We start from the raw sequence: 15,790 nt of genomic DNA, 5'->3' as shown, positions 1-15,790 counted from the left end.
CGTGCCCAACGCGACAAAATGTTCCTCCAATCGCGGCCTTCCAGGCTATTTCCCACGGCAGGCCCATCTGACCTCCGTGCCCAACGCGACTCTTTTTTCTTTGGAACAATCGCGGCCTTCCAGGCTATTTACCACGGCGGGCCAATCTGACCCACCGTGCCCAACGCGACAAAATGTTCCTTCAATCGCGGCCTTCCAGGCTATTTCCCACGGCAGGCCCATCTGACCTCCGTGCCCAACGCGATTTTTATGTTTGAAAATGATTTGACGTTCTGTCAAATTCAATTCCGACAAAAGAACAAACTTGCTCCAAATATTGAGCAAACAACTGCACACTACCACAAATCTTCTTGCCACAGATTCTTTTTAACATGCCACACTCTACTTACGTTGAAAACAAACTCGGCCGTAACCTTTATTCGACGAAGTAATTCTATCCTTACTGTGACTTTCCTTGGCAGACGATTTCCCCGCAGATTCTTGTAAATTGCAAAGAAAATTGCAACTCCGTCACGGTCGCCAATGTGTGGAATCAGATTCCGTCTAGGAAATCGTCTGCCTAGGATGGCCAGTGCGGACTTGCATCCGAACCGGCCGAGCGTCACACGAGGAAAGAGGCTGACAGCTGGACCTGCTTTGCCAGCTGTCACTGACCCGTGTGTGTGGCTGCGTCCATGCGTTGTCAGCGCATGGCTGCGTCAAGCCCTGCGTACGAGGGGCCTATTGGACTAGATTCAATGGAGTGCGTTCACTAACACCGCAACAGGGTTTATCACTCCACACAGATAGCGGCTCATTTCTACGTTGATCGAAAATCATTTGATGAATAATTGATGGCTTTCTTTTTTTTTCAAACACTGATGACATCCCTGGTAAAATATAGTTTAAATATTTTCAACCAAGAGGTAAGTACGAAAAGATCTAACATAACCCAATTGCTCGAATTCCTCATCTTCCATTATTTAGTCACGTGTAAAAATCCTAGCATTATTCAATGAAACGTTATGTAATATTACACCCAGAAATTTGTAGCCCATCAGTATGGGAAAACTACTTGGACGAAAAATCAGGTTAATATTCAATAAACAATCCATGAGTCTGATAGCCAAGCGATCTAAGGCACCAGTCCTCTCTATTGGTGCTCGGTTTGAATTTCGCCGGTAGTTGAATTTCGTGGGTCATTTCACCTCAACTGTACACAAAAAGATGCTGGTCATGCAGTCCGAAGTCGGCCACCTTCCCAAGGTTGTTACGTAATAAAATATTTTATTATATTTATTTATTTACATCCTGATAATTGCAAACAATGAAAATAAGTTGTATTGTTTTAAGTCGATCTACGATCGATCCAAATATTTGGATCGTCGATCGAAATAGGGCATATACTAATATGAAGAGGGGTTGCAGCGATGGAATAATCATCATCAAAAAAAAATCTTTGCATGTTCATCAAGAGAAAAAATCCGAAGGGAGCATGGCTCTCCTCTCTCGCGCACGAAAGATCGGTAAAAAGAATCTAAAAAAATCATCATCTTAATTGTTCAGCGGAACATCTTTTTCGCTACTACACTTGCAATTGTAACGTCACACGTCGAAAAACGACCTGTCACATTTTGTAGATGGGCAATGTGTGTAAACAAAGTGAAATAAATATTTTTGAGTGGTGCTGACAAGGATATTCACAAAAAATCATCAGCAGATTGATTTTCTTGGAGAATTTCGGGAGCGAATTTCTTTTGCATGATTTGCCTTCTCTACCTTACGCGGGTGAAGAAAGTTCGCACGCAGAAAAATATTTTGTAGAATCAGCCTGTACGAGGTTTGATACAACAAAATTTTTGTTGAATATAATCAACGCCGATTTTGCGTTGAAACAAACTTTGATTTTCTCAATTCCACAAAAATCTTTTGTTGTTTTGAAAAAGTTGCTTTGACGTTTAGCGTTGATTCAACAAAAATCTTGATTTTCAAATCAACAAAACATTTTGTTGATTCAAATATGCCTTATTTTTCTGCGTGCGCAAGCGAAATTGATTTTTTCGCGATTATTCCATCCCTGAGGGGTTGCCAGCAGTATTTTATGAAATAAAAAAACTCGATATAAATTTAAAAAAAAAAATTGAAGATGGGGTGCTAAAAGCATTTTATTATTTTTTCGTGTCTTAGAAAACATTGTTCCTAATATCAATATCTATCCTTTAAGAAGTGACTACCTACACGCAGAAAAAAAGGGAAAATCATAATTTTTGTTGAATCAACGCTAAACGTCAAAGCAGATTTTTAAAAACAACAAAAGACTTTGTTGGTTTCAACGCAATTTTTTTGTTGATTATATTCAACAAAAAATTTGTTGATTCAAACCTCGTACAGACTGATTTTATAAAACATTTTTCTGCGTGTATGATAACATAAACGGACTTGGGATTTAATATCGACAAATACGAGTAATTGTAAAACATTCATATTTTAATTCGCTTAACACAACAACAATTAAACATAATAATTGAAAGTAATAAATATTTTGCTTAACTAAACGTTTTCCCTAGCTATTCGAAAAATTGTCTTTGGAACACACTAGCACCACCTGAACACAACCCTCTATAATCATTCTATTCTTCCCGTTGAAATTTTGTAAACGACAGGAACACCTGCTCCAGGCTGGTCTGCCCAATCGAGTAATCTTCAACGTTCAACGTGCTCTTGCAGTTTTCCATAATTCCAAATATCTGAGACCACTTCAAGTTCTGGGACCGAATGTAATACGTTAGCAGATCCTGATACTCCTCCCTGTAAACGAAAAATCGTCAATTAGAAAAAAAAATAATTTATTAAATTCAAAATTACTTCAGCAGAGTATCGGTAAAGTTCTCCCCGACAAAATCCTTTATTTTCTGCAAATCCGGCACCTCCGGAACCAATCCCTCGGGCGTCTTCACCACCGAGTCCGTCTTCTTCGCCTTGATGATCAGCACGAATCCTTGCGAGAACTTGTTCTTCAAGTGCTGCGTCGACCCAATGCACTTGAACTCTCCGTTGACCATGATGGCCAGCCGCGTGCACAGTGCCTCACACTCCTCCATGCTGTGCGAGGTCAGTACGATCGTCTTTCCGCTGTCCCGTACCCGGCAAACACCGTTCCACAGGTTCCGCTTGGCTCCTGGATCCATTCCCGACGTTGGTTCGTCCAAGTAAACCACCGAAGGATTCCCGAGCAATGCCAGTGCCGTACTCAGCTTTCGCTTATTACCCCCACTGTAAGCCTTGACCTGCTTGTCCAGATGTTTCGCAAAGCCAAACTCCTTCGCCAAAAACATCGTAATCGGGACGATCTTGTCGCCCGGAACTCCCCGCAGCAGTGAAAACAGCTTCAACGTTTCCCGGCCGGTCAAATCCTCGATCAGCGCGTCAAACTGGGGACAGTAGCCGATGTGCTTGTGGACCTGCTTCAGGCTCGTCTTCAAACTGTTCCCCTTGATCCAGGCGTTTCCGAACGAGATCGTCTCGTCACCCGACAGCATCTTGAACGTGGTCGTCTTGCCAGCACCGTTGGCCCCGAGCAGACCGAAGCATTCGTAGCTGGAAGGAGATAAGTGAAGGTTATACCAAACCATGAAGACTAAATACTGCAAAACAATCAATTCACCTGTTAATCCCCACGCTCAGCTGGTTAACGGCCAAGAAACGATTGTAGTATTTCGTCATCTCGTGCGCCACCAAGTTGGTATCCTTCCGCTCTGCTTCCGTCATCGCGGCGATCCGTTGCTTTTCCGCCCGCACATCCGAGTCCTGGTTTTCCGGAGCACTTTCCAGCTTGTACTGTCCCCGGTAGTACCACTCACGGCTCTTCTGGACGACCAGCTTCAGCACTTTAAAGTCCAGCAGGAACAGAACGCCAAAATACACCGCCGTCATGACCAAACTGTAGTACAGATGCCTTCCGATGCCGGGCCGATCCCACTGGAAGTAGTACAGATCTTCGTCGCAAATCGGCATGGGAGTCACACCCGGAGGTCGGGCCGCATCGCACATCTCAATCGTGATCGACATTCGACTCAGGCTTACGATCGCGTCACACAGGACAAAGTGGGGGAAGACGAGGAACACCGTGGAGAGCGTTTCGGACAGCTCGTCCAGCTCGAACATTTCGGTTCCGAGGAGAAACACGAAGATGAATAAAGCGGTTCCGGTGACGATGAAGGCTACGCTAACACGGATGAATGCCGCCGGTGGAACGGAGTAGTAAAGAGTCGTTATGTAGGCTAGGGGAAGAGCGGGCAAACCGATGATCATGAAGATCGCGTACAGCCGGAACACTTCGTCAGCTCGGCTGAAACCGGGCTCCTGGAACATGGCTACCACTGCGATGATGAACAGGCACACGATCGCGTACGTAAAGTAATCCCAGATGAAGCCCGTGAACCAATACGAGAAGCGGTTCACTCCACTGACGAATTGAAGAAGTTTCGCTTTGGTTACACGCTCGCGAATGTAGAATATCACGAAGAAACCGGACACGAAAGCCATTCCGAAGCCGGTGTTGTAGGCCAGCTGAAAGCCCAGGTTGTTGTGAGCTCGGCTCATTTGTAGCTGAAAGTAGAATTTGGTGTTAGAAGTTAACTTGCCTGTGTTTACAGTTTACGTCTTACCCTTGTTTCATCGGTGTACGGCAGGGGATGGTTCGTAACATCTATGCGATACTTTGAAGAGTTGGTGAACGTCCTCAACAGTGCATTGTGGAGGGCATTCAGTGAAATCGCCGGCGAGTGAAGGGCCTCATTGTTGAACCAAGCTGTGCAGTTGTCGTTCATGATGCTAGCTCCGATTACGTAATGTCGATTAACGATCACCAAATTTTGGACAGCCAAGTCCAGAAATACTCGCACGATGTTTTCTTTGGTTGCACTAACGGCCAGTCCTTCTATCCACCGAAATTGGTTCAGAAAGTTGGCATAAATTCTGCAAGGTATAAATTAAAAATCAGTTGAACGTTATTGAACCAAAAGACATCAACCTACACTTCCGTTAACGACTCCCTCTCAGCTGAAGGATCCACCTGAACCAGAGTCACCGACGGGTTGTGTGATGCCATCGAGAGCAACCTAGACGGCATATCACGCGATCCGATCCACGCTCGGACCACGGCGATCGTAACGGAAACGAACAAAATTGGGATTCCGATTTGCACCAGAAACAGGAACCAATTTCGATACGTCTGGTAAACCTTCTTCAGAAACAGTGCCTTCAGTTGGCACAGGAACAGTCGTAAACCTTCCATCAGTTCGTAGTCTCCAACGCTGGAGTTCGTTTCGAGGTCTGTTGAGGTCGTCGCAATACTACTCATGCTTATGGCGTCACTCATGTTGGTGGAGTCGGAACCGACCTTCATGAAGACCTCTTCTAGGGTAGTTAGTGATATTCCAAAGTCGAGAATGTGTAGTCGCTCCAGGTTGTCCTCCAAGTCTTCCAACATCGACTGAAATCGAGTCACGTACTCCTCGTGCAGCAGGTAGGACAACTCCGATCCAATGCTGGACTCTACCGCAATATCTACAATGTGTTTCCGGAGCAATTCAGTTACCGCCGTAACGTTACACTCGGCAGATTTAACACAAATCAGTCGGTAGCCCACACCGTATTTCTTCTTTAAAAAGAAAGAAGACCCAACCGCCTTTAGCTTCCCATCAGCCATGATCGCGATCCGATCGCCCAGCATATCCGCTTCGTCCATAAAGTGCGTCGAAAGAATCATCGTTCGGTGACTCTTTTCCGCGATCAGCAAATCCCACAGCGCTCGCCGAGCAGCCGGGTCCATTCCGGAGGTCGGTTCGTCGCAAAGCACCACTTTCGACCCTGCACAAAGTGCGATTCCAACGCACAGCTTCCGTTGCATTCCACCGGACAAGCTGGAAGCCACCACGTTGGTTTTGTCCACCAGTTCCAACGATTTGATGTACCGATTGACCTCGTACTGCGCCTGCGCGTCTGACAACCCCTTGATTCTGCTGTAAAAGTAGAGGTGCTCCTTGACCGTCAAATCTTCGAACAGGATGTTGTGCTGCGGGCAATACCCTAGCGAATTCCTGATCTTCTTCATCTCATGCCGAATGTCGTGCCCGTAGATCAAAGCGGTCCCCGACGAAGGTCGCTTCATACCAGTCAGCATCGACATGGTCGTCGTCTTGCCGGCTCCGTTGTGACCAAGCAGCGCGGTGATATGACCTTCGAACATGCTGAAGCTAAGCCCTTCCACGGCGACCTTTTTATTTGAGTACACTTTGCGAAGGCCCTTGATGACGATTCGCGCCGGTCGACCTTTGGGATCGTCCTCGATGTTCTCTTTCTTTGACGGGGGATCCTCAGTAAACGGATCTTTGGTAGGGGACTCACCAAACCAGAATCGCTTTGAAACTGGAAAGTACCAAGGTTGAGCCAGTCCAAAGTCACCAGGAAACACCTGCTCTACATATAGCGCGATGAGCATGTAGATCACGGCGTCTGCCAGTAGCATCAGCATGATCGAGCCAAGGTTGATGTTGTCAACATCGCTGTCGTGGAACAGGGTTGACCATTGCATTCCTTGCGTGGTTCCTTCGTAAACTCCGATCAAGCGCAAGCCGAATCCGATGGCTGTATTGAGCAGAAGCGATGCTGCCAGCTTGTCCGAAGCCGACAGGCTTCCGTAGTCCTGATCCATAACGGCGTACGGGGCGAACGCTATAAACCAGATCACCGCTGCGACGGCTCCTCCGGAGTTGGCCTTCGAAAACAAGGTACTCAACATGAACGAGAACGTGATGATGGCAATACCGTAGATGAAGAAAAACAACCAGATAACGCCGGCATCCGAGTGAGTCAGTACGGATACGTCTGGAGTGCTGTACCAGGGTACGTTGAGGAAGAGTACCACTAGCGAAACTGATATCACTATGAAGAACAAACTTTTGACGAACCACGAACTCCACAGTATCCAGTTGCTCAGTCCCATTATCTTCATCGCTTCTTTTATCTGTTTTTCCTTTTCGAACAGCACCGATTTCACAATGCTGATGCATGGATAGATGAAGGCTAGCATTACGGATATCGGCAGGAACGTAGTCAAGCTGGAAGGGAAACTGTCTTCAAGAAATGGTGGGTACGGAAATCGCTGAACGTGCACTTCCGGAAGTTCTTTGTTCACCGTCTTCTTAGCTTCCAAAAATGCTCGAAATATAAAGTGCTGAATGCTAAGGAAGCCCTCGCGGAAATATCCAGGACTTGGGCCACCATCGTCGTACCGGTAGAACCGAGCCCCTCCATCCGGTCGCGAGGCGAATCTTGAATTGGTTCGCCACGCGTGCGTAATACCAAACTGAGCGCGCAGTTCTCCCGGAAACCGTAACGTGTAGCTCAACCGGGTCGGCAGACTGGTCAACTGCTCGTAATGTTCGTCGAATTGCACGCCAACGAACGCGTGCGATGCCATCAGGAAGTTCTGCATATCTTGTGCACTCGCGAACCCTTGCACGTTCATTTCTGTCCGACGACCCACGGGCTCCATCAATTGATCGAGAAAGTCTGTGCGTGGTGAGTATGCTATCGTGGGCATGAAGGGAACCACCAGTCTGTCCCTGTTTGGAGTTTGCATAGCATGAGTCATGGAATAGCGGTTATCACCGTTGAGATTCACTTACCTGATACCGGTAAAGTTAGTAATATCCAACGGGTTGTAGACTGATTCATAATTGTTGATCTGCACCTCAGTAAGTGATCGTAATCCTACCAGCAACAGCATGAAGAATGGCGGGATGAATATCTCCACCAACGAAGAAACTTTACTCCGCCAGTGCAACAGGAAGTTCTTCCACAGCAAGAGTACAAACTTTTCTCCATTGCCCGTTCTATGAACTTGCGGCGGTAGCCCATCGGGGTTTGTAGACCCCTGGGCCGTTACTACAACCATTTGATCACGTTACACACTGACTGCACCTATTTCTGTAGCGGAAAACCACGAATTAATTCAACTCAGTTTGCACTCAGGGATTCACGGTAGCGAAAATACCAAGCAAACATAGCGATAAGGATTCGTTTTATCTCTAGATCAATGCTAGACGCAGATAAAAGTCTTAGCACAACTCACAAATTTAATAATTTAATTAAAGACCAAACACGTCACCGAACATAAGCTTCCTCAAGACATTCTAAATCACCACCAATAAAACCAGATCTACAACTCGACAATCTACCAGTAAAAACTCCCCCGTGCAATAAAACCGTTAACCTCCACCACGTTCAACGCCTTGTTCAGCGCACCACCAAACAACTACCTTCTGCACTGGCCAAATCCTTTCGCGAAACTGACCCGAAACCCGACCGCGAACCAAATAATGACGATTTGAAAGCGACACAATCACAATCGCGGGATATTTTTTTTATCGCGGCCAGAATCTTCGATAGCAGCGATTGATAACGGGCCCAAAACAACGGAAGTTTATGTATACCAGCGTGCCGCAGCTCCCGAATGTGTCGTCTCCTTGAGTTATCATCGTTGGTGGTACCGAAGTGGGCCCTTATCATAATTTGCCAGAGGTAAATGGAAATGAGTTGGCATCGGCAATATGGTACGCGCCGTTTGAACAATGTCCCACGTGCTTAGGTGCTCAGGACTTAGTCACGGTTTCGCACAGATGAGTTGAGCCATCAACAGGCGTGATTGTTTTTCACATGATGTTTTGTTAGGCTATCTGACTAGCACAGGAGCACAGGAAGTACTCGAGTATGCAATCGAGTACATGCTTCTTGAGCTCATGAAATTTTTAAGTCAAGCTTTCTAGTAAAATCTTGACTGATATGTCTTAGCATTATTGAAACATGACTTCTTTTGTTTTAATTCGTTTGAACCGTTTGTGCAAGAAGCTTACCATATAAACAAGTCGAAACTCAAGATTTTGAAAACGGATGAAACTCAGACTGCTTCAGTGAGTATGGAAGGCTACACTGCCCATAATTGAAAATTCGGCTATTATGCCAAATCAAGTATTCCGAGAAAAACGCGTTTCAGTGTTTGTCACAAAATCTCCGTCAAGGCAATTTCCCATAAGAGTGGCATATTAGCCGTTTGGTTTTACGCATAAGCAGCCAAATCTAAACACTATTTCAGTGAAATTCAAGTTCCAGGAGATGCGTTGGAGCATCCTCTACCTTATTATTGAGATGTTCTGTTTCAGTGTTCAGTGAGTGTGGTAGACTACTTTGTTAATGTGTTGGAAGGTTCTGGGTCATCCTAGATCTCCCGGAAGTTAACATCTGTCGGTTTACCGCCGTAACAAACAATATGTGGACCAATTTTGACCATGGCTCATACTCGCATAGCTTCAGTGAGACTACTTTGTTAGTGACTTGGAATGTCTTGGGTTATCTAAGGACTCCCTGAAGTTAAGAACTTTTGTAACAAGAAAGAGGTCGACGGTTTCTAACCGCAGATTATAACCGCACAGGTTCAGTGTTCTGGACCATTACAGGGAGTTCTTGTTACAGCTGTGAACCTACTAAGTACAAAGCGAACATCGTAGGGGCAGGGGGGGCAGAATGGACCAGGGGGGCAGAATGGGCCACCCTTGGTTTTGGGCTTTAGAATGGATTTAGACCAACTGTAAGGCAAGGGTCTTATAAAGGATGTCAAATAACTTCTCCATACCGAAAACGACGTTTGAATTCATTGTATTTTTCGAATTATGAGCAAAAATGTAAATTTATTGACAAAACCACGCAAATGTTGTTTTTTTCGAGGTTTTTAAATAAGCTTTCTGAAAAGTTGGATTGTTTGAAAAAGTTTGCTCAATGCTTAAAACGATACTAGATGTTACTACCAAGGTATACAAACAACAACGGAACCTTAAAATCATTTAGAGGCTTGGTGGTGGAAGTGTTAAATTAAAATCCACTTGGGGGCAGAATGGACCACCCTTATCCTGCCTTATAAAAACAATCAAAAGTTATGAAATTTGGATTAAATGGATTATTTCACTTCTGGTAGCTTCACAAATCACGTTTAATGCAACATTAGTTGATTTTTTAGTTGTTTTGATGATTATTTGTAAAAATAGTGTCCTTTTTCAACATATTAACACTATTTTCAAAAATCTTTGTTTTGGTAAGTGACTATTTTTATTAAAGTGGTCTAACTTCATGGAAACTATGTTAGAAAGGTACCTTAAGTCATTTCTTATCTCCCTTCAACGTTGTATTAGACAAAATGGCTTGTTTTCTAAGGTGGCCCATTCTGCCCCGCAGGGTGGCCCATTCTGCCCCGCACCCTGGAAAAAAAGTCGAAAAAACTTTTTTTTTTAAGTGGCTCAAAAACAGTTTTAAGCTAAAAAATTTCTTCAACCAAGTATATAACATTGAAGGGAACATCCCAAAGCATAAGCCTACTACACTGAATTCATAAGTTTTCATGTTTTTCTATGGTTTTTGGCGCATTTTACTTAGGCGGACCGTTCTGCCCCCCCCGCCCCTATTCGTAACCAACGAGGTAACCAATCAGCCACGGCTGCTCCTAGGGGTACCCGTGGTCAGAATCATCTCAAATTTGGAATTTAGCCTAGTGATATGTCAAACTTTGATATAATAAGGGTTGCACCTCGGGTTGCACCGAGTGGTACCCGGATTTGGACCACCCTAGTGCTTTTACTGTCCTTGTTCGCCTAAAGACTGATATGCAGCTCGGAAGGAACGCAAAACTCCACCAAGAAACGGTCAAGGAAAGGGTCACGAAACGATTTTTATTAAGCGGTATGCAGCTGAAAAGGGACAGAAACGAAAAGTGGCGTTTGACATTTCTTCGCGCGGTGCTTGTTTGCAATGTTTTGATGAAAAAATCAAATATTTTAAATTTGCTTATTTTAATGCGACTAAAAAATAAAAAAGGTATCAATAATCTTACAGTTTTATTTTTTTTTGAAATATCTGAATTTTTGTTTTTCGGATAACATTTTTTTACATTTTTTAATAAAAGAGTCCATTTTTATTTTTAAATTTAATTTTAGATTTTTTTTACTTGAACATTTTTGATTTTCTGAACATTTTAATCTTTTAATTTCTTTTCTCCCAAGAACCTCAAGCGAGCGCACCGTCACATGCGCTCAATCCGAACTGTCAACTTTTCTTAGGGGGGGTCACGAAAAGAATGCGCAACTTTTCTTGAACGCGTTCCTTCCGATCTGCATACCGTACTTAAACCGATATGATTTCATGATGGAACTCATGATGCAACTAACCGGTGTACTGGTGTTCGCTTTAATGTCCCATAGGGTAAAGTGGGGCAAATGTAACAAGCTAAGGAAATGCTCTTGATAACCCATTAAAAACGTTACAAAATCTGTCGGATTTTTTATAATCATCTTATTCTAGGTCTTGACTAAGACTTTGACAGAACAGGTTTTGAAATAAAATCTGTTTTTTAATGTAAAAAATTGATTTTAAAATTTTTGATTTTTCGCACGTTCTACTCAACTAGTGGGGCAAGACGAATCATGAAACAACATGCTAATTTACTAATAATTGAACTGTTATCACTTAGATACATCAGATTAGGATGTATTTGAAACGTTTCTTTCATTTTTAGATTAAAAAATAATATTTTACTAAAAATTTGACCGTTTTTAGGAAAAAAAAATATTACTTAGATGATAAATAGTGAAGTTTCATGATATTATTATATCGTGTATGGACAATTTTTTAAACAGTTGTTTATCAGTTTTTAAGAACTTTTATGTATTTTTTTCACAGTAAAATATGTTGCTGCAGCAATTCGTATTTTTTTTCATACTAAAAATCCATATGGTACACTTGCCCCACCTAAACAAGATTTTTTAAGAGCTCTCTACAAAAATAACCAAAAGATAAATCATACTTTATAATAGGTGCAAGTCATTGGTAGGGACCAAGGGGTAGGACACAGAGTAACTGAGTGACACAATTTTACAAAATTACTCAATGTGGCTCAAAGTTACTCAATCTTCCTCATGATTTTTTTTCACCGAGTTGCGGAATCTGTGAAATAACCAGCTTTTGACAGAAGAGCGTGTTTACAAATAAATTAGAAATATTTTCACCATTTTCACGCCACGATGCTGCTAAATTTCAGTTAGTCAACGAAACCCGGAACAAACTATTCTGCCTGTTACGGATTGTCCCGTGTTGATCGTCGCCGCCGGTACCAGTGTATTTGAGACTGGTATTATCTCAAAAAATTCTCCAAAAACGGACACTCTCGAGAGAATGCCTTGTCGCCTTCACGCTCGGTGTCAAACAGCTGATCGTCGATGACAACAAGATGGACTCGACCGAGCCCCCGTACAACGAGGTCCGTTTCGGGGAATCAAGAAGGAAGTCTAGTCCTACATCAAGAAGATCGGTTACAACCCAGCCGCCTTCGCTATCGTGCCCATCTCCGGATGGCACGGAGATAACATGCTGGAACCGATCACCAAGATGTACTTGTTTCAAGCATGGGCAAAAGGGGAAAGGCTGACGGCAAGTGCCCACCGACAAGTCCCTGCATCTGCTCCCGGGAACGGGAACCGGTGTGAACAAGCCCGTTATCGTCTTCGTCCCGGCCAACCTGACCGCTGAAGTCAAGTCCGTCGAAATGCACGAAGAAGCCCTGCCGGAGGCCGTGCCCAGAGACAACGTCAAGAACGTGTCCGTCAAGGAACTACGTCGTGGAACTGCGAACTCGCCGCCCAGGTCATCGTGCTGAACCACCCCGGTCAGATCTCCAACGGATACACCCCAGTGCTGGATAGCCACACCGCTCACAATACTTGCGAGATCAAGGAGAAGGAGGGGGACATCTGAAGCAGTCGCTCCGATCTTTTCTTATTTTTACCAGAGACTAAGCGAATGATGTGTTGTTGTGTGTTTGTTTGTTTACTTATTTATTTAGCTCCAAAATCATACCTAGACCCTCGGCAGAGTGATGACACGAATCTTAGCGGTACCCTTCTGCACCTTGACCTCGATGGCCTTCTTCTCACCCAAGGTGGCGGCGACCTTCTTTGCGGCAGCCTACGCTGCTCTGGCAGTTCCCTTCTTCTTGTGGACAGCAGCTCCATTGTCACCGGCGGCTTCTTTTTCAGCACCTTGTTGACCTTGCGTGCTTTCGCTTCACGCCGATTCCGCGGGCCTGCTTTTCGTTGGTCAGCTTCTCCTAGAAATCTACGACAGACGACGTCGACGCCTTGGCGACGTTGGCAGCATTCACCAGCTCTCTGGTTGAAACGGCATCCGGTCCGGGAAAGCCCGTTCGCGGAGTTTAGATCGTTTTCACGTGGGCAATGTTCCTCTTCCGTGCGATTTCGTTTTTGGCTTACCCGCATTCTGGAGCCCCTCTACCACCCAATCCTTCTCCTTTTCGGCCTTGAACCGCTGGTAGCCGTAAGTGGGAACCGATTTGTCCTACACCTCGTCGTACCTTTTTGACACGGGCGATTTTTTTTCCAATTTTGTGAGCGGCTTCGGCGCAGGGAGTTTCGGGCACGGGGTAGAACTGCCTCCGGACATGCATCTTTGCGACAACGGCTTCCTCTTCCCGTTCCGTTAGGAGTTCACAGACGGCATTGATCAACATTTGTGTATTGTCCCTAGTCGAATCCATCAGCACCGGCGGCACTCTTTCTGGAAGCGGTCTTTTTCTGTCCTTTTTGGCCGGTTCGTTATTTGGGACAGTGGCCGAGCCTTCTTGCACCTTTTTGGCAACCGGACGTCACCTTAAACTGACTTCCTCTCAGTGGCGGCCGGTTTCTTCTCACCCGAGCCGGAAGCAGCAGCTGGCTACTTCTTCTTCTTTTCGACCGGTTGCCCCGCGGGCTTTTTAGACGGTTTCGGAAAAGGATTGGATGGATCTCTTCCAGTATTTGCCATTGCCATCTGAAAATAAAACCAATTTTATTCAATTCAGTTCTTGAGGTTCTTTCTCCCGAAACAACCTACCTCATGGCACGGAATCGACGCCGAGGACCAGGAGTTTATTCCGTCGAATTTGTGTGTCGTGGAAAAAATTACGCTCCCGCTGTTTTTGTGTTTTGCAAGTTGTCAGTGTCAGCGTTGAAATGTCAATGTCAAAGTTGTTACGTCGTTTGTGAAAATCAAGGTGAAGATTGAGAAATTGTGAAAAACGTGCGTGGCTCAATGTTACTCAATTCTATTCAAATTTTCTCAAAATCACTCACTGTCCTACCCCTTGGTAGGGACACTACCAAAGACACTACTGATCTAGGAAAAATAGCATTTTGATAAAATGAGCCTTGAAACGAACCCTAAGCCTTATTTTGTACCATCCAAATATTATAAGAAAACAAAGGTTTTGAAAAAAACTTCATTCAATCTTATGCCCCGTGGCGTTAACGTCGTTTTGGCGGTTATGTGATAGTAGAATCAGCTAATTGCATTGCTAGCAACAATTCCTCATACTGGAAATAATCAAAATTATAAAAATTACGGCCTTACGAGCGATTGTTCCTTTTGCCCCATATGGTCGTCTTGCCCCACTTGCCCCTATGTGTATGATTTCTGAAACAAAGTTCTGCATATTTTTGGCTTTTCTGAAAGAGCACACGATTTTAACCAAACTGCATAAATAATTCAAAAGTGATTAAAATGCATATTAGGGTGTTCCAAAAGCAACTGATTCAGATTTTAACCTGTGGATTTCGCAACAACTATCCAATTCTTACCTATTCTCGGAACTAAGATCTTTATTAAATTTGGAAAAACTTTCCCGTAGACACCATATTTTTAGGAATTTTGCTAAATGATGGATATGGTCTTGGTGATTATTGCATTCGATCGTAATATTTCGACCGTAATTTCTCGACTCACGATCGAGATTTGATTTCACAGGGTAGCCCCGAAGAAGCCCGGATTTGGACCACCCTAATATGCATTTTAATCACTTTTGAATTATTTAATTAATTATATCCGAAAGATTATTGTTGCGACCTGGGAACACTGGCGGTTTGGTAACCGCTTGCTACCTGCGGCTCATGACTGTCAGCCATCTGACAGCTTCTTAGATGTCATCCAACAACAACAATGCGATGTCACTCCCAGCTTCCGGACATCATTCTGTATTTATCTTTGCGACTGAATAAACGTGTTTTATAGTTCTTAATTAAATTGCACGCGTCTTTCTTGTGGTCTCGGTGGTGGTCCACCCCGAGACCACCAGTTCGTAAAAGTGGCGACGATAGCCGGAAAAATTGTTAGCAGTGATCAATTATCACTAAAAATTTTACCCGCGCGTGAACGAGGCATCGGAATGTCGATCTGCACCGACCACGGGCAGCAGCAGGATGATCCACGAAATGGCTGGCTGGTGCTTCCTGTCCAACAGTCGTCCTCCCCAAGAACACCACACGGCCAGCAGCCGCCGTCGTTTGTTAGTTGGGACGACCTTGATGCACCTGCGAAGCAGCTGCTGTTCGATTATCGCCCACAAGGTGGCCCGGAGTGCGAAGGACGTTCGCTGCCAACACCCGAAGAGCTGTTCCGCCGTCGCTTGCCCAAGCAGGACAAGTTAATCCACGGCAAGTCGGAGCAGCAACACACGACCTTCGCGGCAACAGCGTCGCACATGGAAGGCGCGATGGCGACCAATGTAGCGTCATCATCGGCTCCCCAGCAAGCAGATCGAGAGTTTGAGGTTAGGTCGAACTCGTGTGAAAAGATGCCGTGCCATGAAGCCAGCAAGCAGGAATTTGCCGGAGACTGGGTGATCAAGTGTCAAAGCTCTTACTACAGCGAGGAAGGA

The 15,790-nt window shown here is 44.7% G+C and overlaps 1 protein-coding gene and 1 pseudogene across 4 annotated transcripts; one reads left to right on the top strand and one right to left on the bottom strand.

Annotated features, from left to right (window-relative positions):
- Positions 1-2,435: 2,435 nt before the first annotated feature.
- LOC120412539 (phospholipid-transporting ATPase ABCA1-like) lies at positions 2,436-8,449 on the bottom strand. 4 transcript variants are annotated; one of them, XM_039573037.2, is made up of 7 exons: positions 8,304-8,449; positions 7,671-7,971; positions 5,016-7,607; positions 4,647-4,956; positions 3,644-4,587; positions 2,845-3,576; positions 2,436-2,787 (listed from the first exon to the last, which is right to left on the bottom strand). In XM_039573037.2, the coding sequence occupies exons 2-7, from the start codon at positions 7,937-7,939 to the stop codon at positions 2,610-2,612; spliced, it is 5,025 nt and encodes a 1,674-aa protein (XP_039428971.1). In that variant the 5' UTR covers positions 7,940-7,971; positions 8,304-8,449; the 3' UTR covers positions 2,436-2,609. The 4 variants fall into 4 exon arrangements, with proteins under 4 accessions (XP_039428971.1, XP_039428972.1, XP_039428970.1 ...); XM_039573038.2 differs by lacking the exon at positions 8,304-8,449 and adding an exon at positions 8,117-8,236; XM_039573036.2 differs by lacking the exon at positions 8,304-8,449 and adding an exon at positions 8,039-8,213.
- A 707-nt stretch (positions 8,450-9,156) lies between these two features.
- LOC120412542 (elongation factor 1-alpha-like) lies at positions 9,157-14,218 on the top strand (annotated as a pseudogene).
- Positions 14,219-15,790: the final 1,572 nt, after the last annotated feature.

Source organism: Culex pipiens, chromosome 2 (assembly GCF_016801865.2).
Source record: "Culex pipiens pallens isolate TS chromosome 2, TS_CPP_V2, whole genome shotgun sequence".
Classification (NCBI taxonomy): domain Eukaryota; kingdom Metazoa; phylum Arthropoda; class Insecta; order Diptera; family Culicidae; genus Culex; species Culex pipiens.
Note: the sequence above shows the minus strand (reverse complement) of the source record. Positions and strands in the feature narration are given on the sequence as shown.